Here is a 25,222-nt window from a genome sequence, read left to right as displayed (position 1 = left end):
AAAAGGAAAATATAAAGATACACAAAGATGGCAAAGTAACGCACAAACTGACAAATGCTTTACTTCCATATGCTCCCTCTATTTATTTTTGTATTTCTATGTGTATCAGGTGAAAACCAAGCAAAGTTTTATCACCAACTGCTAAAATTCTATTGAGCTGTCAGGTGGAAGATCCACTCCTCACAGCCTCCAAGACTGTTTGACCAGTGGTCTACATGGGAGAAGGAAGTTAACTTTTGCAAAATGTAGGTACTCTCTGCTTTCCCTGTTCCTGAGTTTTAAAAAAGGTAATGATTCTGGTATTTTTAGTGGCTTTTATAAACAACTTGATTTTTATAAAGACACAAATACTCGCTTCTTCCTAGAGAAGGGACTTAAAATAAAAGGTATCTTTTGCATTCTTTTAAGCCACCTCATGGAGACAGGCCAATACCAATAATAACGAATGGAGAAAGCTGACACCCTGTCATGAGTACGTACATGTAACAACTAGCAAGAAGAGATGCCCAAAATCTGTTCTGGTAGGCTCTTGTTTTCTAAAGTAACCTAATTCAATAAGAGAAGACTCTGAAAATCTGAATCTTCAAAAATAAATTGAGAGGAATAAATTCTAAAGTGTCTTTAGATACTTAAAATGAAGCTAGTTTTTAAAGATTTCAAACCTGACATCAAAGCTTTAGGCTATTATATTACGTAAAGATTCCAGAGATGCTACTAGTTATTCTTGAAATTTGTTAGTATTCTTAGGTCTGTGAAAACAGTTTAAACCATTCCTGGAAGAGACACTAAACTAAGTGTGTTACATACTTACAGGCAAAACTCATGTTCTAATGGGGAATAAGACTTGGATTCAAATTATGGTTCTATTACTTTCTAAGGTGAACCTCTGTATGGATTAAATGAAAACACTGTATGAAGTGCCTAACCCCACAGCAGTACATCACACCCATGCTCTCTTTGTAGACTGATGATGCAATGAGAGATCAAAGGCAACATCACTAGGAGCCACATTATTCCTTATCTTTTCCACAGCCACAGAAACATGTTTTGTTTTGTTGTTTTGTTTTTTTTTTTTTTTTAAACCATTAGCAAATAGCCCCTACAGGCAAGAAGATGAAAGGAACCAATGACCAAAGAAGTTCAGGATCCTATGAACTTGTGCATTCCTTTTAAACAGCCAGGTGTCACTATTCAGATTTACCTACCACAAACTGCTGCTGTGTTCCGCCCATAGACGTACGGCGCTGGGTATCCTGATGGGCACGAACCAACAACTGAACTAGTCGCGGAATGGCACCCTGCTCACGCAGAGGTGCATGATTTGCTGGACAAAGGGCAAGATTTCGAATCAATCCAACAGTAGCCTGTAGATAAAAAGGAAAAATAAAGGATGGGCATGTAACTCAACAAAATCATCTTCTGAGCCTAAAATTCCCACCACACTAAATCTATTGGTGTCACCTGAGTAGTAGCTCAGACTTAACAAATACTTCGGGACCCCACCCTAGCCATACTTCCTATTTACTAAGGAATACGACTCGTACTTGTCAATCCCTTATGCCTAGACAGCCATCCAATAGCTAGAGGTGGTTCATTTTCAATTGTGCAACCTTCTATTTTGACTGACAGTTTACCTTTATCAGAGGCCAGTGGGATGGTGGGTGCAGGAGTTTAACCACAACTGGTAGTCCATAGTGAAGACGAACAGCATTCTGGGCCATCTCTGCTTCCTGGTGTCGGCTGGTCAGATGACGAAGAGCACAGATGGCAGGCTCAGTAATGTCCTCCCTGTCACCAGCACGAAGGACAGTACGCACAAGCGCCTCTATACCACCCACTTGGCAGACCATCATCTTGTTCTTATAATTATTGCAAGTGAGATTAGAAAGAATTCCAGCTGCACAGGTGACCACATTTATATCATCTGAGCCCAGAAGCTGAACGAGGGTCCCAAGAAGACCTTCCATCCCTTCCTATGGACATATAAACAAATGCTCAGTACATATTCATCTTACTTAATTCTGTCACCAAGGCACTGGCATACTCAAAATTTACCTGTTTAGTTGCAGCATCTGATAGATTCCTAAGAGTCCAAAGACAATTCTGAACAAGACGTTGACTTGGATCTGTCAGGTGAAGCCCTAAAGCTTGCATTCCACCTAGAAGTGAAAGAAGATCTCAGGCAATGACCATTAGCTGGCAATTCCTATCAGCACTGTCTTTTCTAGGCTTAGAGAGTGTCCATCTTCATTCCCAAAGCTCATCCCCTCCATCTAAGTCCTTTCTTTTCATTTGCTAGGATGTTGCTCAGTTCCCCTTTCTTTTCCGATTCACCTCAACTAGTGACAACTTCTGTCGAGTATCATCTATTGTTCCTTCCCTATGTGGAAAATGCTGCCTTCATTATTTCCACTGTCCTCCTTAGGTAATATCTGTATTGTTTATTTACTTTCATACAGTCATCTCAAAAATATTCACCCAATATCAGACCCTGTTTTGAGTTGGAGCTGTTACCGTGAGCAAAATACTCTAAGGTCCCTACTCTCATAGAGCTCATAGTCTAGCTAGAGGCAGACAATAAATACACACTTAAACTGAAACTACATAGTATGTCAGATGGTGTTAAGTGCTATGGAAAAAAAAAGCTGGTGGGGGCTACAGTTTCAAGTAGTGTAATTAGGTCACCTCAGTGTGAAAGTGACATCTGAGCAAAGACCTGAAGGAGCTATGGGAGACCAATTCAAAAAGGCACTGGAATGCTTATTACCAGGGACCGTATGAAAGGTACTGACTCCAAAAACATGTGCCCCAAAGGTTCACAACCTTTCACCATCCAGGAGCCTAAGGAAGGACATTTATACTGGTGGAGAAGTCTAAATGAAGCTCAGTTCCCCCACATAATGGCCTAACTTCACCCATCTGTCTCCTACTGAAGTCACTTCTGAACATAGTGAGATACTTTCCCTCACCTCCTTGTTCATCTTTTCAGGTCTGTTTTATTTTTCATTTTTTATTATTTTTTTAAATCATAGGTAGGCTCAACACCCAACGTGGGGCTTGAACTCATGAGCCTGGAGATCAAGAGTCGCATGCTCTACCAACTGAGCCAACCAGGTGCCCCTTTTTAGGTCTGTTTTAAAATTAAGTTTACCTCCTCTACAGGACAAGGATCGTCCCTATCTGGTTCCTTCCTCATAGCAGCTCCAGCTACTGAGAGAGTGACCTGCAAAAGGCTGATGCTCAATATCTGTTAAATGACTAGATTCCCCTCTACCTTCTTTCCCTCACAGATTTCATTCCCTCCTTTTACTCTTCACTCTAACAGGGTGGATCTCACCTGCAAATGTCCCATCAAAACAGCCTGTAGACTTTAAAAACACACACTGTACTCAGCAGGTCTAAGGGAAGAGTCCCATGCAGATGCCCCCTGAGGCACACACCCCCTTCCCTCCTACAGTGACAGGTCAACTCCCAAATCTCTAGCCCAGTCTTCCCCTGCATTTTAGTACCATACGTTTCCACCTACCTACCGCCGTTTTAGTCACTCAGTATGTCAGCTTCTTAAATTATCTTGTTCCAAATCTTAAACTAACCCATTCTGGTAGTTCCCTTTACCTTAATGGTACCTATGTTCTCCCCACCACAAACCACTTCTAGTTGTACCTTTAACCCATAAGTTATTATATTCTATGGGTTCTTTCAGAAACCTCAAGACAGTCATCCTTTGCGGTGTATTTTTAATACCAAACTGTTTCATTCCTAGAAGCCTGTAACACATGTCAGTGGCCTGGTCTGCTTGCCTTTGGTCATTCAAACTGTCACACATTGTTAATACTAACATTCCAAACACCGCACTGTGATGCTGTGCCACTGCTTAATAACAATTAGTAAGTTCTCATTTTCTGTAAGACAAAGGCCAAATTCTTTAGCATAACCTTAAGGAACCCTTTAGAATTTGGATCCCACCTAGCACTGCAAATTGAACTAAATATTCTACATCTGTGGTTCTAAAGCTGGAAAAAAAGCATAAATGAACATCTTACAGGCCTAGAAAGTCCTGTAAGATATGGGCCCTTACCTAGCCCCTCAACCTCATTCTGGGCTACTCACCAATTACTCATTAAATTCTAGTTACACACACTTCCTCTTTAGCACTTAGAGATCAACAATCTCTTTCTTCCCTTCAGGACATAGCACATGTTTCTTTTCCCTGCCTAGAAGGCATCTAATCCCCACTTCTCATATAGCTAACAGGTGCCTTCTCATCCTGCAACCCCATTTTACGTCCCCTTCCCAGGGAAGCTCTTCCCTCCCCACTACTTCTGTATCAGCATTTGCTGTTCCTTTCTCCCCGACACAGAAGTCATTCTAAGTTGTAATGCCCCTCCCCCCGGTCTTTTGCATATTTTTGTCACCCTCACCAGAATGGAAGAATACAGGGACCATATCTGCTTGGTTATCCAGTGTATACCACATGCTTATTATAGTGTATGAGACACAGGTGCTGAATGTTTTCTGAACACACAAATGAACATCAGAATAACCTGGCTAACTTCTTAAAATGGAAGATGCCTAGGTCTCTAGTCCCATACACATTTCCAACTACCTACTGACCTTGTCACTTCACTCCAAGGATTCTTGGGGATTAAGTCCAAAATCTGCAATTTTTGCAAGCACTCCTCATATTTCTGGAATAGCTAGCAGAATTTCATTCCCTTGCTGAATATGAATGCAGCCACACCTGTCCGTCCCAGTGCCAGCCGCCATCCTGGGTAATCATAATGCCCCTCCCACAAATTCTCAAGTAAAATTACTCTCAACAAGTGAGAAAAACAGGTGTTACCAACCCTACACTTTACTCCCACCATTTTCTTCTATTAAATGCTTTCATATTTTCCCTCTTCCAGTTGTAATATGAAGCTTGGTTTAAGAATCCAGGTAGATACTGTTAAGTGGGTTACAGAAAGGAGAACTGATGCTAGGTAGCTGAAGAGTAACTGTATCCTCATGATAGAAAAAACAAAAGGCCCTGGTTGGTCCACCTATTCCTTTCCTCTGCTACCAACATGCACACAATATAAACTGTAAACTACCAAGTATCAGCAATCATTTTTGACGGGTAATAAGAACTCTGCCTAAACTAGGCTTAAACAGCACCAGTGCAGGTGTCAAGCAAGACATATACTTCGAATGTGATCTTGGCTGCAAACTGCTTCTATTCAATTTCAGCCCATTAACAGGTCAAGGTGTATTACCCTTTCCCTAAGACAGGTAATCTAATTAGAACTGCAAAATGCTGTACACATGACACTCAGAATACTTACCTGCTTCTACAATAGCTGGTTTATTACTAGAGCAGACAGAGAGCACCTTCAGTACTCTGCTCGTGGTCCACAGTAGTTTCTCATAAGTGTAGGTCCTCATTATATTTACTAAAGCTTGAGGTCCACCACTAGCCAGGATGATCAGCTAGAAAAACATGTATATATATGTATCGTTAGTCATGGAATCTTCACCATATGCCCAAGAAAAGCCACATTACCAACCTATTTTATTATACAAGCATTTCAGCCAGCTTGCCACTGACCTAAATGTATTCCTGGACCCATTACCCAGATCCCCATACTGGAGCCCTGTTTAACCCCTCCTTCTACAGCATTCCACTCAAATTCAGGCATCCCAGTACTCCCAAGAATATATCAACTCTGTCCCAATTTTCTTCCCCCCCCCACTGATCACAGCAAAAGAAACAAACAGAAACCATGTTGGTATGCAACAGTAAGGTCCAGATAATGATGCTGTATCATCAACAGCAGTTCAACAAATCCATCAAAGTGGATTTGTTGAAAATTTGAACCAGAACAGGCGCTTAGAACTCCTAATGATCTGGCTCTTGGCTTTTCCTAATCATTATTCACCTACTTAAAATGATGTATCACAAAATCACCATTCATTCTTCTCCTTTACTTCCCTGTATACCCCCACCTCCAAACTATCCTGATTTTCTAAAAATAAATCTCATCACTTCATGCCTCTGCTGATACTGAACTGCTTTCCATGACTCTTTGAACATATTCTACATGGCCCTGCATGACCTGCCCTGCTGATATCTCAATGGTCTCAATCTCAAACCTTTACTCTTCTTTACTCTTCATAAACTCATCCCTCTCCTCCCTCAGTAGGACTTTCAAAGGTGTCATTTCCTCTCTTTGACCGTCACCTAGTCAGTTTTTCCTCATCCTTGAGAGCTGAACTCAACTATCACTTCCTCCCACAGGTCTCCCTGAACCTTCCAAACAGGGTCTGGTTCACATATATGCTGCTCTCATAGCCCCTCTACTTCCTTGGAATATATGGATTAAACAGTAATTAGATTATCTCAGTGTCTATCACCCACCTAAGAATGAAAGCTCTAAGTTTGCCCACTATACCCTATCACCTAGCGTCATACAGACAAATGTTTAAAGAAAAAGAGATGTCCAACTTTTTTTTTCTAGGATATACACAAAGGATGAAGCATACAAAGAATGTGCAAGAGTCCACAGAAGGACATGACACTGGATTTCCTGACGCTCCATGAACCACACTCAGAACAATTCTTTTACCTTGCTTTCTTGATTGCCGTAAGCTAAAATCTGAAGGCAGTCTGTTGTAATAGCCAAGAATTTAACATTTGTTTTGTTGAGCAAGGCAACCATTTTCTGCAGCCCACCGGCTAAACGCACTGCCATTTTAGCTCCTTCTTGATGCAATAAAAGGTTGTGGAGAGTTGTAATGGCATAAAATAATACAGAATCCACCGGTGAACTGGGAAGAAGAAAAAAGCCTCATCAGAAATGCTGTGAGGGCACTCTTTGCCTTCTTAGCTTCAAGCATTCTGTCCACGTTTTCTTACCCGAGCATCTTCACCAGGGCAGGAATGCCCCCAGACTTAAAGATGGCCAGCAAGCCCTCACGATGATGAGAAAGATTGTGCAAGGTCCCAGCAGTACAGCGAGCCGTTTCCACATCGTTTGTATTCTGCATGGTGCGTACAATAGCAGACACCATCTGAGGAGAACGCATGATGGCGTGTCTGGAAGCTTCCTTTTTAGAAAGCTGATGGACCATAACTGCAGCCTTATTAACCACCACCTATAATGTATATAGGAATTAAGAGACAGTATTAGTTTTCAAATACTGCTATTGGGTAGACATTCTGAGGCTCCTTCCTTGAAAGTTTCCTTCAAAGCAGATTAAAAGCTCGCTGTATCGTTACTTACCTGGTCCTCATCGTTTAGCAGTTTTGTCAGTTCAGGGATTGCACGTGTGGCAAGTTCTGCATCATCTTGATAGTTAATCAAATTTACAACTGCATGTTTCAGCATCTGTGATGGTTCAGCCAAACGCTGGACGTTAGTAGGATGAGCGGCATCAAACTGTGTAGATGGGATCTGCATGCCCTCATCTAGGGTCTCAGGGAACATAGCAGCTCGCACCCTCTGAGCTCGTGTCATCGCATACTGACCATCAATATCTGGAAAAGATAATCAGCACTCACTATCCATAATTCAGCATTTGCCTGAGTTCGTGCTACCCTAAGTGGTGAGGTAACATCACAACCACTCCCCTCTCTTTACATCATTTTATTTAAGCGATTACACACTAACTTTTGTAAGAATCATTCTCAAAATTGACTTCTGACTCTTACTAATAAGACAATAACCCTCTTACCAGCTACTTGTTCTTGAGTGAAGGACTGAGAAAAGCCCTGTTCCCACTCGTACAGGACTTGGGTGGTATCCACATCCTCTTCCTCGGGGTTGCCTTTACCACTCAGAGAAGGAGCTGTGGTAGTGGCACCAGAATGGATTCCAGAGTCCAGGTAAGACTGTTGCTGCCAGTGACTAACAGCCGCTTTTCTGTCTGGCTCCATGGCCATGTCCAGCTCCATCAAATCAGCTATAAAAATCAAACAGCATTAGCATTACTACCACGGAAATGTTATCTTCACCTTAAAAATCTGTGATATGACGACCCACTGAAATATTGTTAGGAACAGTCAAATCTGAAAGACAGCCAAGAATAACAATAGCCAGGATTAGCTCAGTGATGAAATTTCTACACTCTTAGGGGGACCACCTAACAGTTACTCACTGAATTAGCGGAAGAATGGTACTGCATCCAGGCTCCAGAAGCAGTCATCCAGACTAGATTCCTGCTGGTGGCTTGTTTGCTATTTCACCAAGCCATTAGGAGGAGTGAGCAGAAAATGGAGCAAAAGGTAGCCTGACAAGTAAGCAGGGAGAGAGTAAAGCAGGGGGATCTGAGCCAGACTGGGTTAATGGCAATGAAGCAGAGCCCCGATTCAGTAACTAAAGATTTATGATACAAACCTTGGGTAGCCATTGCCCACACGGGATTTTCAAAACCGTTGTATGGTGTGCTTCAGATACCCTAAAAGAGTTAATCAAGTCATTAGGATTTAAAATTAGTTTGTTTTTAGTACTTTTCAGTCACTAGGATGGCCTGCTAAACATCATGGACGATATCCATGAAAAGCCCCAAATCCCCTTTTATCATGTGAGAGTGAAACCCAGACTCCACAGTCTCCTCCGTAACACTCAACTACAGCTCCACCACTGCTGAACCTCTAAGTAAAAATTCCTCGTTAACAAGCACCTCTTTTTAAGTAGAAATACAAATTACAGTTATTCAGGAGGTCAGAAAGCATAATTACTGTTGCAGATAAAGAAAATTTATAGTGAAAGCCAAAGTGGGGGAAAAAAACTATTCAAAATCAACTCCTCCCTGAGTTCCCAAAAGGCCTCTCTCCCTTTTTAACTTCTTTCACTGAAAAATTCTGGACAGTGGAATTGGACATGGGGGAAAAAAAAAAAACACACCAGATTTTCATTAAATGGTTTTTCTTTCCTGATACAATGCCATCTAAAATACCTTCACTTAATCTTTTACTAAGAAGTAAAATTACTTTTCAAATGCAAGTCTGCAACACAAAAAGCACTTTTTAGTAAAATTTTTCTAGCTCAAATTTATAGCAATGATGTATTATAAATATAAGTATTACTGACTAATACTGTTTTGATTATAAAAATTTAATCATTCATATATAATTACATATTTATATATTTATATATATAAATCTTAGCCTCCGTATTTGCATTTTGGCTTTATTGTGTAATAGTCACAATACTGAATCACACGGGAAACTACCTGCAAATGAGAACTGTTTAAAGGCTCATGGCCACTAGATATTTCTAATAACAAAATTTCCTTTATCACAAAGTATTCCCCTAAACGTTTATCTTGCACCGCAAATTTCATATTGGCTTACCAATATGTAAAAATACGGACTAAAATATGTAAGTGTGAAGTGTGTATTCTATCAATGTAAAAAAGAGTCTAAGGTTGGAAACTACACTCCCAAGTCCTATTTGCTCAAATGTCAAGGAAGCATGTATTAATTATTCCTGAAATTGCTCTTCCAGTACTAGATTTTTACAACCACAAAGATCACTTGACACGTGAAGATGACAAGATTGTGGATACAATTGTTTTAGTGTCCACAGTACAAACAACTGACAATCTTTGTACACAGCAAAATGAAGGACAGAAAATAATAAAGGTGGTTCCTGTCAATAAGAATCTTTTAAGACACCAAGCAGGATTATGTGTTTAATGTTTTGATTCAATAGACTGGAGTGGGGCATAGAAACCTGAACTTTTAATGAACATTCTAGGATGCAGACCACACTTTGAGAAATACCCAAGTTCCCTATTCACTGATGCTGCATTTTAACTTTTATTTTTCCGACTCTCTGGAAACTGAGTTCCCCACTCCAGCTCCCAGTATACTTCCGGGAAAGGCGACCTAAAACATGGTCTACATTAGGCTCCTCCTTTGGCCAATGAATGCCACAGGGTTCAGAAACCAACCAGTCACTATAATATACATAAATAGTATGTATTAATCAACTTTATGTCATTGGTAAGGCTTCTGGTCAATAGTAGGCTATTAGTAGTTAAGTTTTTAACAAGTCAAAAGTTATATGCAGATTTTCCACTGTGCAGAGGGGTTGGTGCCCCTAACCCCTGCATTGTTCAGGGTTCAAGTGTACATGGCTTCAAGACAAAAACATTTATAGTATTGTTTCCTTGTTGTTGATGCAAAGGCAAAACATTTTGCCACGCTACTGTGTAAAATCTTTATATGGGCTGATCCGTAAATTGATCATAATCTATACTGATTTTATGGAAAAAAGCAAGCTCCTATTCCAAACTTACAATATCAGTTTGTATGTTGGGGACTTGTAAATACTATTATTTTTATAGCACTTTAAATTTTTTATGCAGCATACAAAAGAATTATTCTTGCTCTTCACTACAATCCTGTGTGTGAGGGAGGGCAAGTGTCAACCCAGCAGGCTGAGAAATAAAAAGTAGGAAGGAAAATGGGGATCTACATAAGCAACAGTATAACCAACTCACTCTTACATTACTCTGCAGACAAATCCAAATTTTCCAAAAATATGAGAACTCTTCACTTTAGAAATTTCTTTAGAAACTGAATATGCTGTCCAAAGAAAACTAGGCCAGAATCTTGCCCAAAAGGAAAGCTTTCCTCATTCTTCCTGTGGACAGAACTTTCGGCCCGAGGGCTGGCTCCCTCCACCACACCCTGCCAATCATTCTAGAGGTCCCAATTAACCAAGGCTTCCGAAACACATCAGAAAAATCTTTAATATCAAAGGAAAAAGTTCAAGAAAAACCAACAGAAAAACTGACTCCAGAGTAACACAGAATTTTAAAAAAGGGTAAAGGTGGGGAAGGAAACAGAACGTTTCAATTTATTACCCTCAAAAAGATTGGAGATAATAAATAAAAAGTTCACTAGATAACCAAAGGTGAAAAAAAAAAACCTCTTAGAGCATAAAGGAGAAAGATGCTCAATATACAAAAGAGAAGAGAGAAGAAACAAGATGATCAATCTAGAGGATCAAAGCTCCAACTAATGGCCATTTCAGAATTAGGAGAAACAAAAATGGGGAAAAGCCTGGGGCATAACGCTAGCAAATTATGAAGTACTAAATGTTCCCAATGCAAGTGATCACTAACTACAGACTGCATTAGAATGCTTTGTGTCTTGCCAGCTTTATCACCACCAAGTGGTGCTTTAACAAAGAAAGAGGATTGCCAGGATAGCCAATTTATCCAGTTTAGTGAGGTAATGGATACATACATCCTTTTATTTTTTTTTTTTGTTAAACATGTATTCTTTCCAGTTATCTCAAAATTTATTTTTGACTTAAGAGCTTAACAAGATATGGAACAGAAAAAAATATATATCCTTTATATATTAATAATTTCTACCTAGGTGAAAAGTTCATCCTGATCCATACCTTATTCAAAGTATTACTATAAGCAATTTTTCCTTCAGCTTTTCTAATAGGACTACTTAAGCATTCTAGGCTTTTCTTTTTTCTTATTAGGAAAAATTTCAAATAGGCAGGAAAGTGCCTATTTGAGCATAAAGGAGAGCATAAACACAACTGTATAATGAACACCCACATCACCTATACTTAATGACTGTTAATATTACGCAGTATTTGTGCCATTCCACAGAATAATTTTAACGTAAGTTACATACATTAGTTCATTATGTGGTTATAAAAGGATATTTTTTTGCATAGAACACTTTTATAAAAAATTAGCCGTACTAGCTGCTACTCAATTTCAGAAGGAGTGAATTGGAGCGTCTACTTCACCTTGTGTACTTTAAGTGGCCTTCTGTCAAAGTCTATGTGAGAATTCTTGACATGATACAGGTTTCACACTAGTTTACTTCTCCAGTTCCCATTAGGACAAATTATCTTAATTACCTTAGATTTCACAAAATTTGAGTATTACTAACTAGGAGTAACTTTGCTATGTAAAAATAAAGCAGATCTATTATAAAGCCACAGTTTTATACTGGCAGTTCATGCAAACAATTCACTTTCCAATAACCCGTACTGGAAGAACCAAAGCCAATCACTTACTCTGTTTTCAAGTAAGAAAACAGAACTCTATTTCAGGAGCATGATAAACTTACAAAAAATCCTCAGGGATTAAAAACCATTATAAGTAAAATTTGCTTTGTAAATCTAAAAGCACAAACATAATGCATTTTTATTAACCGTCCCTACTAATACCTTGCCAGTTAAAAAATTTATAGTCTCCTCAAATCTTCCTGTTTGGGCACTTTTCATTCATCAGTAACACTTTTAAATCACAACTCCCTCTAGTTTCCTTCTTTCTTTTACTCCTCAGCTATGTCTTTGTGTATTCTGAGAGGAATCTCCCTTTACCGGCCGATAAAAAACAAGTATCTAATGACACTTTTGCTCCTCCAAAACTCCTAACATTATTAATGCCCTTTGTATTATCTTTAAATACATAGGCTTAAAAATCGCTATTAGAATATGAATGGTCTGTGACTAGGAAAAATTAGGACATTTCCCAAATGATCTCTCTTCCTCCTTCATTTTATTGTCTTCCCAATTCTCTACCCTACCTATAAAGTAAAACATATATAAGCTTAGTATAAAATAATATTTTTCCTTGTCGTTCCCATAATAATGATACACAGTTAATGACATTCTGGTATATTCAGTATTTTATTAAATTTACTATCGGTATTCTTTTAACATGAACATACAAAAACCAATTCCTTGTAGACCCTAACAAAATATTTTCATCTACACTGTATCATATGTCCGTACTATAATTTAACCAAATCTCCCTTTCTTGAGTATTTAGTCCTCCCCCATTTAGTTTCCTATTCAAACAATGCTGAACAAAAATGTTTGCATATAAAAGATTCTCTTAGTTTCTTCCACTTACCTTTCCACATGAGGACTGCTCCAACTACTGGGTTAAAAGGGTAAGAATTTATAAGGCCTTTGATACACAGCTCCGTAATACTGAGGGAACATAAGCAGACAATTTTCACAGAAGGCCCTGTATGAGTGGCCAGCCTACCAAGCAAGGTGTGAGGAGCATCAACCGTTACCTCAGGACAACCTGTAGTAGCCATGTCCATCCATCTAATGTACACACTACCACCTGCAAGTTTTTCTAAATTCTGAAATTACATGCTTAATTTCTTTTGTTTGTTTGCCACATGTAGCCTTTTTGGCTTGCCAGATTCTTAATGCAGTCCTTTTATATATATATATTTTTAAAGATTTTATTCATTCGACAGAGAGAGACACAGTGAGAGAGGGAACACAAGCAGGGGGAGTGGGAGAGGGAGAAGCAGGCTTCCCGCCGAGCAGGGAGCCCGACGTGGGGCTCGATCCCAGGACCCTGAGATCATGACCCGAGCCGAAGGCAGAAGCTTAACGACTGAGCCACCCAGGCGCCCCTGTCCTTTTATATTTTTATAAAGCACATGTATATGTTACATATAAGAAACTCCTTGAATAATCACTGGTACAGCATATTTAGGCCTCCTGTGTATACCCGAAAATATGATTTTACTATTTAAAATAATCGACTATGGTAATATTCTTTACACTCTGATATATCCTTAGTCTCACCAATGAGAAGCTTCACACAGAATCTTTGGTCAGTAACATAATCCTAAAACAGTCTGGATCCTTCAGAAAAAAGGATAATGTTTTAAAACACACTTTCACTTTATCCACTTTGAACAAATCACTACAAAAAGCAGATAGTTTTTCTTTAGCCTGTATTAATCTAAGCAACCAAAAAGATATTTTAAAACACAGCTATCTCAAAGTACATAGGAAATAGCCTTTATCTACACAGGCACATTTTTATAGTTTCCAAGTATAATTTTATGCCGGCTAAGTAAAAAAAAACAAAATGTTTAATGTTGTTGATATTGTTGATGCAGTAAAAGTACAAAGATTACATGCCAGCTTCTTAATACCTGGATGCAAAGGGAATCAGAAATGAAGGGTATTAAAGATGCCTTCAACTCTCCAGCATTTTTTTAAAGTCAAATAAATACAGCAAAAATACATACATCTCTTAATCTGGGTCACCCATGAGTACATGACCGTTACATTATTCTCTTTATCTTGCATAGCAAAAATAACTGATTAACAATAAAACAAATGAACATTTCAGGTAAACTCCAAATATGATTTCAAAATATGAGAAAATCTTTGTACTTTACTATTTTCAAACTAAAATGGAACTATCCATAAAAGACACAAGTATTTCGTGTACATTTTTGTCAAACCAACTAAACCTAACAAACTCAAGTCTCAAAGATGAGGATAAAATAAATACTTGTCTCCTTAAAGAGGCAGCAGTCACAAAAGCTAAGCAGGCTACAAGTCTATTTTAGAAGGCTAAAGACTATAAGCTACGTGGGATGTGGGAGGGTCTGTTTCCATTATATCCTGAAACTGAAAATCCTGTTTCTCTTTCGAGTTCACAAAATGATGATTAGCTAAATACTTTTTAACTTGAGGACTTTCTTTGTTAACACTCTAGAGACACTTTCACACCCATTTTAAGTTACAGTGTGACAAGGCTGCACAGAAAACAATTCACAGTTAAACTAGATTTTTAATAAAAGGGACCATTATGTACAAACTACTTTCCTATATACAAATTGGTTAGAAAAATATAATCACAAAAAGATCTCATTCATGAAAGCAACAATAAAAACAAAGTACATACAAGATTAAATGGAGTTATGTTTTTTGACTGGAAAACTTTTATATTAGTAAGATATTGTTAGTTTTCTCTTAGTTTATGAATTTAATGTATTCCCCCAAAATTCTCAGATTTCTTAAGCACTGAAAATGGTTCTTAAGCTCATTTGGAATAGAAGTATGAAGATAATTAAGGAAAATAAAAGACTGAAATAACTATGAGAAGAGACCGATTCTATCAGATACTAAAATACATTATAAATCAACAGCCACAGCAATTAAAGAATTGTATAACTGGGATATGAATGGGTAAGAGACTACTGTAATCAGACAACACCAAGAGATAATATGGCAATTTAATAAATCAAAGAGGTGATACTTCAAGTAGCGGGAGGCAGTGGATTATGTGATTAACAGTATCAGGAAACAGGCTTGTCTTCGAAAAAAACATTTCTTTTATCCTTTTTTCATCTATTTTCATTTCCCTATATTAAAATTAAACCTACATTCATCAAATACTTACATGTAAGAAATCAAACAAAACAATGAGATAAAACAAGGTATATATAAGCAAGGATGGTATATATAGAAATAAATGATGGTAAGAAGCCAAACAGAAGTATGACTTGAAACTCTGGACCATTTGTGTGTGTACATAAAATTTTTAAATTCCAGGCAAAAACAACAACAACAAAAACCCACCACATACAAAGTAATTTAAAAAATGACATGCTGGACACAAGACAGGTAAAATATGATTAAAGGTTAATATCCACAGTACGCAAAGAACTAAGGACAAATCATTAAGAAAAAAACATCAGGGAAAGGGCAGGAACCATCATTTCAAAGGAAAAATAGCAATAAATATACACAAAAGAATAGAAACTCATTTATTTTGTTTATCAGACCAGTAAAGATAACCATCAGTTTGTTCTCCATGGTTAAGAGTCTGTTTCTTGGTTTGCCTTTTTTTTCTTTGCTCATTTGTTTTGTTTTTTAAATTCCACACGAGTGAGATCATATGGTATTTGTCTTTCTCTAACTTATTTCGCTTAGCATTATGCTCTCTAGCTCTCTCCATGCTGTTGCAAATGGCAAGATTTCATTCATTTTTATGGCTGAATAATATTCCATTACATAAACTACATCTTCTTTATCCATTCATCCATCAATGGACACTTGGGCTGCTTCCATAGGTTGGCTATACTGCTATAAACATAGGGGTGCATATATTTTCTCAAATTAGTGTGTTTGTATTCTTTGGGTAAATACCCAGTACTGGAATTACTGGATCATATGGTAGTTCTATTTTTAATTTTTCGAGGAAACTCCATACTATTTTCCACGATGGCTGCACCAGTTTGCCTTCCCACCAACAGTGCGAGAAGGTTCCATTTTCTCCACATCCTTGCCAACACTTGTTTCTTATATACATGGATTTTTTTTTAATAATACAGTACTGCAATAAAAGTATTTTCTCTTATGATTTTCTTCATATTTTCTTTTCTCTAGCTTACTTTATGGTAAGAATACAGTATATAATACAACATACAAAAAATGTCTTAATCCTCTGTTTATGTTATTAGTAAGGCTTTTTTTTTTTTCTATCAACAGTAGGCTATAGCAAGTTAAGTTTTGGAGGAGTCAAAGTTATACAGAGACTTTGGACTGTGTGGGTCTGGTGCCCCTAATCTCATTATTTAAGAGGTAACTGTAGTTAAACTGGCAGAAACTTTCTGGAGGGTAAGTTGGCACTACCCATTAAATATAAGTGTAAATACCCTCTCACTTTAAAGTTCCATTTTTAAAACAGAAATTATTATGCAGGAATATTCACAGAAGTATGCCAAGAGGTCTGCACAGTGAAGCAGTCATAGAAATTGCTGGAAATTACCCAAATGCTCATCAGCAAGGGAATGAATAAAAAATAATTTATTAAATGGAATATATTTTCATCCATTGAACAAATATGTAACACCTTTCATATTACTGGCACTGCAATAACAGTGAATGAGAGTCAAGGTCATACATCTAGTAAAGCTTGCATTCTATGATTAGAAAGTTAATAAAAACAAAACAATTTAAAGAGAACTGGTGTGAAGGAAATAAACAAGGTGAGAACAGAGTAACTGGTTGAGGAGGAAGGCTACTCTCGGTAAGAATGACGGATGATGGTAGGGACATCTGAGCAGAGGAGGAGGAGCCAGTCAACTGAAGACGGGACAGAACACCTCATGCAGAGAAAAAGTGCAAAGGAAGGTTATGAGCTGTTTGGTAAAGGTACTAAAAGGTCACCAGTGTAACGAGATGTCAGGGAACTATGAAAAGAGGAAAGGACCAGGTCAATAAGGATGTAGAATAAAATCCAAAGTGCACTAGGAAGCCACTGAGGTGCATGTACTGTTGATTTAGGCCTTTTAAAATTCACTCTAGTGTCTGTATGGATAAAAAAAGAGGGTGAGGGGCCAAAAGAAAAGCAGGGACACCAATCAGGAAGCTACTACTAATTGTAAATCACCCAAGTGAGAAGGGGTAATGGATAACTATGTAGCCATTAAAAATAATGAATATTTTCAGGAGAAAAAAAAATTCAACACATACCTGATAATGCAAAACATTTGCATATTTTAAGATTTTTGCATACATTCCCAGAATTAAATTTAATGTAATACAATAGTATTAGAAATGATACATGTCCAAGAAAATATATCATTTAGCCCCATATGTGTTAGCCAGTGATACTGAACATTAAGGAAATGTTTCTAAGTATGAAAGCTGAGTGGCCTCTAAAATAGACTCTCTGCAAAAGAAATGTGGAACCTTCTCAGCCAACCATTAGTACCTCAAGGCAAAAAAAAAAAAAAAAAAAGACATTCTTTGGAAAAATGTTTTCTAAAAGCAAGGAAATCAAACACTGCATTTTTTTGATATTCAGACAAATAACATTTTATTTAATTACATAATTTTCCTATTTTTAGTAGTTTAATAGAAATTTTCATTCAGTTCTTGTTCTATTAAAATGGCACTATTCTAAGAATCAACTGCATCACAAAGTAATGCCAGATTTTACTGACTTATTTTAAATATATTTTACAGCGTAATTTTAGGATGTTGCCTTGTAATATCAGGTAAACATCTAATTTTCCCCTTGACATACTTAACAATGTATCATAATTAAATGCTTAGTAACTTGAATTCTGAGTCTAATGTTACCCCACTGAATGTTCCCAGAAACCTCATAAAGTAGACAACATTCCCCAAATTATCAGATTAAAAGCCTGACTAGGAGCAGTTAATATAAAAGAGTATAGCTAATAAACTGCTCAGTTAAAATTCAAATCCAGGTCTTATGTTTAAGCTCAGAGTCATGTACCCTTTTAATCAAATCATGTATCCCACCCCCATCTGAAAGCTAAGGACAATTCGTATTTAATAATGTTGTAGATCAATGCAAGAGAAAGGGTAGCAAAAAGAACTACTTTCTTTGAACACTGACTACAGGGAAAAAACAAAAAACAATCTAAGATGCGACTCACTACATACTTCATACTTTGCCTCTTGCCTAGCTAGATGGCGCTACTGCTGACAAGAAAATGCAAAATTTTCAAACACAAGCTTATTATGCTAAGGAGATGTAAGGGTTTATTTCAAGAAAGTCTCCAGATGTTAATCTCTAGGTTCAGGCTATAGACAGAATGAACAGCAAGGGACTCAATGACTTCTAGAAGTAATTAATGCGTTACTTTATACCCCTTAGCAATAACCTTCCTCTTTTTCACTTGTTATAAGAGTTTCCCACCATACAGCACAGAGACCTTAAAAAAAAAAAGTTCAATGTGTGAACACAGTGAGGGCTGGGGTTGTATCTTTAGTTTTCTCATTGTATCCAAAGTGCTTAGCACATACCAAGCTTTTAAATAATTTGATGGACTGAATGTGCCAATAAGAAAGATGCTCAAAAAAATTAGACAGTAAGACAAATGAAATAATACAAAGACTTAGATAACCAACAAACAATTATATAACCTAGGAGACTTCTTAAATGCCTTTAGGAACATGAAGGATTCATTTATTAAGAACGTATTATCTGAAACAGAGGTCAGCAAACTTTTTCCGTAAAGGGCCAGACAGTAATTATTTTAGGCTTTGTAGACCATAAAACGGGACTACACCAAAATAAAAAGCTTTGCGAGCAAAGCTTGCAACAAAATGAAAAGGCAGCCTACCAAATGGGAGAAAATATTTGCAAATGATATATCCAATAAAGATTAGTATCCAAAATATATAAAGAACTTACACAACACCAAAAAAACCCAAACACCTAATTAAAACCTGGACAGAGGACCTGAATAAACATTTTTCCAAAGAAGACCTACAGACAGCCAAAAGACACATAAAAAGATTCTCAACATCATTAATCATCAGGGAAATGCAAATCAAAACCAGTATGTGATTATCACCTCACACAAACCAGAATGGCTAGTATCAAAAAGACAAGAAATAATAAGTGTTGGCAAGGATGTGGTGAAAAGGGAACCCCTGTGCAGTTGGTGGCAGTGGAAATTGGTGCAACCACTGTGGAAAACAATACGGAGGTTCCTCAAAAAATTAACAGTAGAAACACCATATTGATCCAGTAACTCCACCCACAACTAGGTATGTATCCAAAGAAAACGAAAACACTAATTGGAAAAGATATATGCACCCCATGTTTACTGCAGCATTATTTACAATAGCCAAGATATGGAAGCAACCTAAATGTCCATCCACAGATGAATGGATAAAGATGTGGGGTATATATATATATGTGTATATATATATATATACATACACACACACACAATGGGATACTACTCAGCCATTAAAAAAAAAAAAGGAATGGGTGCCATTCATAACAACATGGATGGACCTCTTAGAGGGAATTACGCTGAGTGAACTAAGACAAAGAAAGACAAATACCATATGATTTCACCTGTATGTGGAATCTAAAAAACAAATGAACAAAAAAGCAGAAAGACTCATAAATACAGAGAACTAGTGGTTGCCAGAGGGAAGGAGTGAGGGATGGGTCAAACAGGTGAAGGGAATTAAGAGGTACAAATTCCCAGTTTTTTATACACACACACACACACACATACATATATATATTTCCCAGTTATGAAATAAATACATCACAGAGATGAAAAGTACAGCATTGGAAACATAGATAATAATACAATAATATTGTAATAGTGTTGTATGGTGACAATGGTGACTATGCTTATCATGATGAGCAGTGAGTAATGTACAGAACTGTCAAATCGTTATGTTGTACACATGGAACTAATACAACATTGTATGTCAACTATACTTCCAAGGATAAAAATGTTTTTTTAAAAAAGATCTTTGTTGCAACTACTCAACTCTATTACAGTGTGAAAGCAGCCACAGACAATATGTACACAAACAAGCATGGCTGTATTCCAGTAAAACTTTACTCATGGAAATTGCAAATTTGCAATTTCATGTACTTTCACATGTCATGAGATCTGATCCTTCTTTTAACTTTTTAATCAGCCATTAAAAAATATAAAAACTATTCTTAGTCCTCAGGCCATACAAAAACAGGTGGAGAACAGTAGTTGCCCATCCCCTCACCTATTTATTATAGAGAACAAACCAAAGGCAACTGAGTTTACATTTTTAATTAAGTACATCAGACCTAAATGTGAAGACCCAGTAACAGAAAGGGTTTTTTAAGTAAGTTAACAGGTTGCTGAGAGGTCACACACTGCTTTTGCCTGTACTTCCAGAAACAGTTTATGTGAAAAACAAAACTGGAACAAATGACATATGAAGGCCACATCAAGACCATTTATTTGGAAAAAACACTTCCGGCCATTAAGACCAGGTATGGACTAAACCAGAATCAGGCCTCAATATACGCATGCCTTTTAAAGTCTTTTTTTTTTTTTTTTTTTACTATAAAGATCTCCATGTTTGCTTGAAGGATCCTTTAAACTGGCTACCAGATCCTTCCAATGACTCTAACCTAGAAATTTAAACCCAGAGGACTCCACTCCATCCCCATGGTTCTTTAACCCAGTAGGGTTGGGATAGGGCCCTGGCATTGCATTTTTAAATTTGTTTAAAATGTCATATATGTTGCTGACACTGCTACCCCCAGCAAAAGGCTACAGCTGTAGATGAACCATATCCAACTCTATGTATGTAATGGTCAACAACTCAAGTTAAATAATAAAACAAATGGGACTCCATAGAGTAACCACAGGGTCCAGCTCTTTAAGAAACACCTTTCATTAGGACAACACAGATTCTTACTGTAACCTTCTTTTTTAAAAGATTTTATTTATTTATTGAGAGAGAGAGTGAGCACAAGAGTGGGAGTGGCAGGGGGCGAGGGAGAGAGAGAATCTCAAGCTGACTCCGGGCTAAGCGCCAGAGTCCCGCGCAGGGCTCAATCTCAGGACCCTGAGATCATGATCTGAGCTGAAATCAAGAATCAGATGCTTAACCAACTGAGCTACCCAGGTGCCCTGATTCTTCTTAATCTTTAGCAACCTTCTATATCTCACCATGCATATGAAGTTTATGTTACTTTCCCAAACAGAAAGACATTTTTGCTGCCTTTGACAGCCTTACCACAGTAACAGGTTTCATAATCATGAGGCTCTCTTATATTTAGAAAGAGTAGCAGAATATTACAGAAAGTAGAGTGAGCTAGGAAGCTTTTATTTTCAAAATGTGACTACTTTCATTATCTCAATACAAAAAAAACTTCAAGGAATAGCTCTAAATCTCTGTTCTATTTTAAGCCCAAAAATACACCAGTAAATGAGTCATAACGTGGAGGTATATATGGAAGCCTCAATGGTATATTATGTTCTTTGTTTTCTCGATTTGCCAATTTGTGATGTTAATCAAGATTTTATGTTCCACAAGTTTCCCCATAATTCCTTCATTTACTGAAAAGTTAAAGGATATAGCAATACCAATGGCATAAATACAATGTATGTGTAGATTTCATTTATTCAACAAATGTTTATGCAAATGCTACATGTGAGGAGGTATAATAGATTCTGGGTAGACAGTGGCGATTAAAGCAGACATGGTCCTTGCATCCTTGAAAGGGAAACAGACAATAAATGAATAATTTCAAAGAGCGTTATGTGTATAACTAAGTAACAAGTAGAAGGGAGTGGAATGACACAAGGACAAGTGGAAGGTCCTACTTATAGTGGCCAAAGGCTTCTTGAAGGTAGCCTTCAAAAGCTGAGACCTGAAGGATGCAAAAGAGACTGCTGTCTTACAGCATATAAGGAGCAGAGCAGGAACATTCCAGAAACAGAAGTAACATGTGCAGAAGCCCAGAGTAATAAAGCCCTGATCACGTTTAAGAACGAAACCTCAAGACCAGTGTTTAATTATAGTGGGAAAGTGAGTGCAATGAGATGAGGCTGAAAATAGCCAGATCCTGTAGGGTTCTCTAGCCTTTGGTAAGGAAAGCTTTTTTTCCCCTAAGTGCTACTGAAAGTCCATGAAAGGTTATAATCTGGTGAGTAACAAAATCCCACTGAGTTTTTAAAGATTTTATTTATTTACTTATTTGAGAGCGAGAAAGCACGCTTGTGCATGTGCAGGGGCGGGGGGGGGTGGAGGGGGGATGGAGAAATAATCTCAAGCAGACTCCCCGCTGAGCACGAAGTTCAAGGCAGGGCTCAGTCCCAGGACCCTGAGATCATGACCTGAGCTGAAACCAAGAGTCTGGATGCTTAACTGACTGAGCCACCCAGGCGCCCAACGAGTTTTTAAAAGCTGATTTTGGTTATAATGGGAAAAACTGAAAAGGGGACAAGAAATAAAGGGAAACCTGTAAAGAAATTATAGCAAACAGTCCAGGTGATGGTGGTGGCTTAAGCTAGGGTAGGAGAACTAAGCACAAAAAATAGCTACACTGGAGAAATACTTTGGAAATAGAAACAACAGACTGGTTGTAATAAATGAGAGAAATTAAAGTAGGGTAAGAGGAACTAAAGAAGAATCTTAGGTATCTGGGTTGACCAATTAGGTTGTGATACTGAGTTTAGTGCAACAAAGGAAAAAAAAGGGGGAGTATTTCCAGAACTGCACTGTCCAATACAGGTAGCTACTTGTCACATGTGGTTATTCACATTTAACTTTATTAAAAATTTAGTTCCTCAGATTGAATATTTCAAATGCTCAATCGCCACATGTAGCTGTTGGTTACCATACTGGACAACACAGATGTAGAACATCTCTACCACCACAGAAAATTCTACTGGTGAGTGCTGTTACAGAAGGAAGAAAGAAAAAAATAAATAAAAATAAAAAATATATATATCAAATGCTGGGTAGTCCAGCAAGAATAAAGCTAAAAAGTATCCATATGGTTGGTCAACATGCAGGTCCAATAGTGAGCTCAGTGGAGCATATTCACCAGAATAAATGAAAGCAGAGCATGAACTGGAATGGGAGATGAAAAGCGGAGACATGTCCATAGGATAGGAACACACTGTGAAATGGAGCACAGAAATAAATGGGGCATTAGCTGGAGCAAAACAAAGGGTGTCCAAGTCTAGAATATTCACCCAGCCAACAAACCTTTACAGAGCATGTGTAACTTCCAGACACTCTTCTGGGTACCAGGGATACAAAATTAAGACAAGACCAGGAGAAGAAGAAAGAACAAACAAGTAAACAATGTTACTTCAGAGTATAAGCGCCACAAACCAAATAATATGATAAAATGAAAATGAGTGAACAGGAAAGACCTCAATGTAGAAAGGATACCTGAACATGAGCCATAAATGACAAGAAGGAACCATCTCTGCAAAGGTCTGGAATATACCTATATGCTATCGGGAATGATCCAAATGAGGTAATAAGACTCACTCAACACATATTTACCAATCAACTTACTTATGCAATATGGCTGTAGGCATTGGGAAGAAAACACTCAAGGACACAGACAAAAATCCCTCTTTCTGGAGTTTACATCCTAGTAGGCTAAGAAAAAGGAAAATAACAAAACAAATATTATTATGTTATTTATTATGTTACAGAGTGATAAGGACTAAGGAAAAACATAAACCAAGAAAGGAGATAGGAAGTTAGGGAAGGACTGTGATTTTAGACAGGACAGCAAGAAAAAACCTGAAAGAGGTGAGGAAGTGAGCCATGATATGGGAGCATGCTTCACCAGTTGGAGGAAAAACATAATAGTGGCACAGAAGAAAAGGAAAGTAATAGGTGATAAAGAGAGTGCTGAACAGAAAAACTAACTTTTGTGCTTTTACTGAAAGAGATGGTAAGCACCTGGAGGTTTCTGAACAGAAAGTTACATGATCTATTGCTTTAAAAGGATTACTCTAGCTACTGTGTTGAAAATACGTTTTAGGGGAACAAAGGTGTAAGCAGGGAGACCAGTTAGAAGGCCTGTGCAGTAATCTGGGCAACTGATACAATGGCATGGCTATGGTAAGAAATGGTTAAGGTTTTAGATATTTTTAAAGGGAGAGCAGACATGATTTGCAGACAGGGTTTGGATATGCTGTGTGAGAGAAAAATGAGTCAAGAACAATACTGTCAGAAGTCTGAGTAACTGGAAAGAATCAGTTGCATTTAGGAACAACTAAGAGAAGCAGCCTTATGGGAAACTGGGAGCTCAGCTCTTGATGTATTAAGTTTGTGATGCTTCTTAGACACCCCAAATTTTTTTCAAAATGTTGGGTATTAGCATGTAGAGTTCAGAGAAGAAACCCAAGCTAGGGATATGAATTTGGAAGTTATCAGCAAATAAATTTATCTGTTTAAAGCTATGAGACTGGACTGTATTTTGACAAGAAAGGAGAGGTCCTAAAACTAAACTCTCAGCCACATCAACAAAGAGGTCAGAGAGATAACAGAAAAAGCAAAGGCGACTAAGGAACCACCAGTGAAGTACGAAGAAAACTGCTAGCAGACATGGTGGCCTAGAAGTCAAAGGAAAAGGCATTTCAAGCCAACTGTGCCAAATGCTACTAATAGGTTAAATGAAATGAGGACTGGAAATTTAGAACAGTGGTTGCTGGCAGGGTTCAAAAGAAAAGGGAGAATGAATATAAGCAGAATTTTCAAGGTATTTTGTGTAGGTGGTGGGTGAAAGGGGAGACGGGAAGAGAAATCTGTTTTAAAATGAGATAAACAATCATTTTTGTATGCTCATGGCAAGAGCTAGCAGAGAAGGAAAAACCAATGATGCAAGAGAAGGGAGACTGACAATAGTACTATTCCTGAGACCAAGAGGGAATGGGATCTAGTGTACAAATGAACGGGTTGTCCTTCTCTTGGAACATTAAAGTTCACCCACCATGACAGAGAAAGTAAAGAGCGCAGTCACAGATATGGGAGCATGCAGGAATTCTTTCAATCATTCAATATGCTTAGTGAAATAGAAAGCAAGGACATTAGATGAGTGAAGATAGGGGAGGAGGTGCTGGGATGTTTGAGAAAAAGAAAAAGAAAAAGAAAAATACAGTCATAAAAGAGGT

At 37.7% G+C, this 25,222-nt stretch overlaps 1 protein-coding gene across 3 annotated transcripts in view; it reads right to left on the bottom strand.

Annotated features, from left to right (window-relative positions):
- The window catches only part of CTNNB1 (catenin beta 1), a 39,489-nt gene that overhangs the window by 4,788 nt on the left and 9,479 nt on the right, over positions 1–25,222 (bottom strand). For all 3 annotated transcript variants that reach the window (XM_027585661.1, XM_027585662.1, XM_027585663.1), the window contains exons 2-10: positions 8,376–8,436; positions 7,714–7,941; positions 7,263–7,516; positions 6,896–7,134; positions 6,606–6,807; positions 5,325–5,469; positions 2,056–2,159; positions 1,635–1,973; positions 1,206–1,364 (exon numbers count right to left, since the gene is read on the bottom strand). In XM_027585661.1, coding sequence (XP_027441462.1) covers positions 1,206–1,364; positions 1,635–1,973; positions 2,056–2,159; positions 5,325–5,469; positions 6,606–6,807; positions 6,896–7,134; positions 7,263–7,516; positions 7,714–7,941; positions 8,376–8,388 — 1,683 coding nt within the window. In that variant the 5' untranslated portion in view covers positions 8,389–8,436. The remainder of the gene's footprint in view (positions 1–1,205; positions 1,365–1,634; positions 1,974–2,055; positions 2,160–5,324; positions 5,470–6,605; positions 6,808–6,895; positions 7,135–7,262; positions 7,517–7,713; positions 7,942–8,375; positions 8,437–25,222) is intronic.

The sequence above is a fragment of the Zalophus californianus genome, chromosome 1 (assembly GCF_009762305.2).
Source record: "Zalophus californianus isolate mZalCal1 chromosome 1, mZalCal1.pri.v2, whole genome shotgun sequence".
Lineage (NCBI taxonomy): Eukaryota > Metazoa > Chordata > Mammalia > Carnivora > Otariidae > Zalophus > Zalophus californianus.
The sequence above is the reverse complement of the archived record's forward strand: the minus strand, read 5'-3'. Positions and strand labels throughout refer to the sequence as shown.